Below are 1,487 nucleotides of genomic sequence, written 5' to 3' on the forward strand. Positions count from 1 at the left end.
AGTATTCTCTTTTATCCCGTAAACTGTAACCACACAACAAGTTTCTTTCTGTAATTTTAGTGCAAAATATTTGCTTTCATTTTCATCATCGTTATATACTCTAATCCCCATTATTTTCACTAACGCTACCATCCTTTCCAATAACCGCTATTTAATGAATCACCATAATTATTCACGCTGTCATCATTATCAACCATCGTACTTAATTACCTCACAATCACGAAATCTGTTAACTACACAATCACACACAAACACAAGTACGCACGTTTTCCTTCAGAAGTGCGATGTTCTCTGGAGCTTCTGTTGTGTGAGGTGAGGGCTGTGAGGTGGGGAGGGAGGGGCGTCGGTGAGGGCGTGAGTGGGGAGGGGAGAATAACGGCGAGGAGGGGAGAGTAGGAGGTGAGAAGGGGGAGGGGGGAGAGAAGGGAATGAGGGTGGGGGAGAGAGGGATGGCGTAGGGGAGGAGGAGAAAGGAAGGTGGGGAAAGGAGGCAGGGGAGAGGAAGGGGGGAGAGGGGGAGGGAGGAGTAATGGAGGGAGAGGCGTGAGAGGGGGAGAATAACGGAGGGGGGGAGAGGAGGGGAAGGCGTGCAGGAGGGGAGGGGGCGCTGGAGAGACGCTTTACTGACCCAGAGAGCTCAGTGTTCGTTCACGGTTTGTGGTGTAGGATCTGCTAACGTGGCGGGTTCATGTGTATTTCTCGAACGCTGCTTCATATTTTACTTTTGGCTTCTAAAGGACGTTAAATCGAATACAAAGGCCTGTCTTCGAGACCTATGGCGAGTCTAGCATCACTCCTGTCGTCGATAGACCTGTCGACATCATGGGGAGCCTCCCACCACGCCTCCTTCAGGAGCGGCCTCACTAACCTGTCGGGGATCTACGCGGAGGACGCTGCACGATGGTCCGACAACCTCGCAGGAATCCGCGGCCTTGAGGAGATTGTCCGCCTCAAAAACGTCTTATTGAATCTCTCCCAAGATTTAGAAGCGCTGAGCGAAGAACCACGAGGTCACCAAAATCGGCGTGGCGATCCCGTAGACTCAAACGGCCTTAGAGCTGGAGATCCGCAAGGTAGGCGTGAAGATCCCGTAGATTTACGCGGACGTCGGCGTTCAGGTGACGACTCGTTGGGAAGCAAAACGAGGGGAATCAGGTCACCACAAGTCTCAGGTCGTCACCCTTACTTCCCCCCGGCTATGATGAGACAGATGGCCATGTCCCTCCCGCAGTTAAACAAGAATACAAGATACAGGTAAGTTTGACATAATTTCCTTCCTTCATCTTATAGAAAAAAAATATAGACGTTTATGTATTAGTGTAGAAATTATATGAACATGCGTGTATGTACGTGTCTTCTAAACAATCATGTGTATCTTTTCCACTCGCTCATATACACGTTTTACATTTCATGTTGCATATCTTATGTAAGAATACTCATGTACATATAAACTACATCAAATATACAACTCACACTTCCAGCAGCCT

General features: G+C 48.8%; 1 protein-coding gene across 1 annotated transcript in view; it reads left to right on the top strand.

The window, feature by feature from the left end:
• Nucleotides 1-625: 625 nt before the first annotated feature.
• Nucleotides 626-1,487, top strand: part of LOC119590470 — a gene marked incomplete in the record, with an annotated part of 3,680 nt that continues 2,818 nt past the window's right edge. Inside the window, 1 exon segment of the mRNA XM_037939128.1 lies at nt 626-1,254. Within this exon segment, the coding sequence (XP_037795056.1) occupies nt 776-1,254 (479 nt within the window).

Source organism: Penaeus monodon, chromosome 27 (assembly GCF_015228065.2).
Source record: "Penaeus monodon isolate SGIC_2016 chromosome 27, NSTDA_Pmon_1, whole genome shotgun sequence".
NCBI lineage: Eukaryota > Metazoa > Arthropoda > Malacostraca > Decapoda > Penaeidae > Penaeus > Penaeus monodon.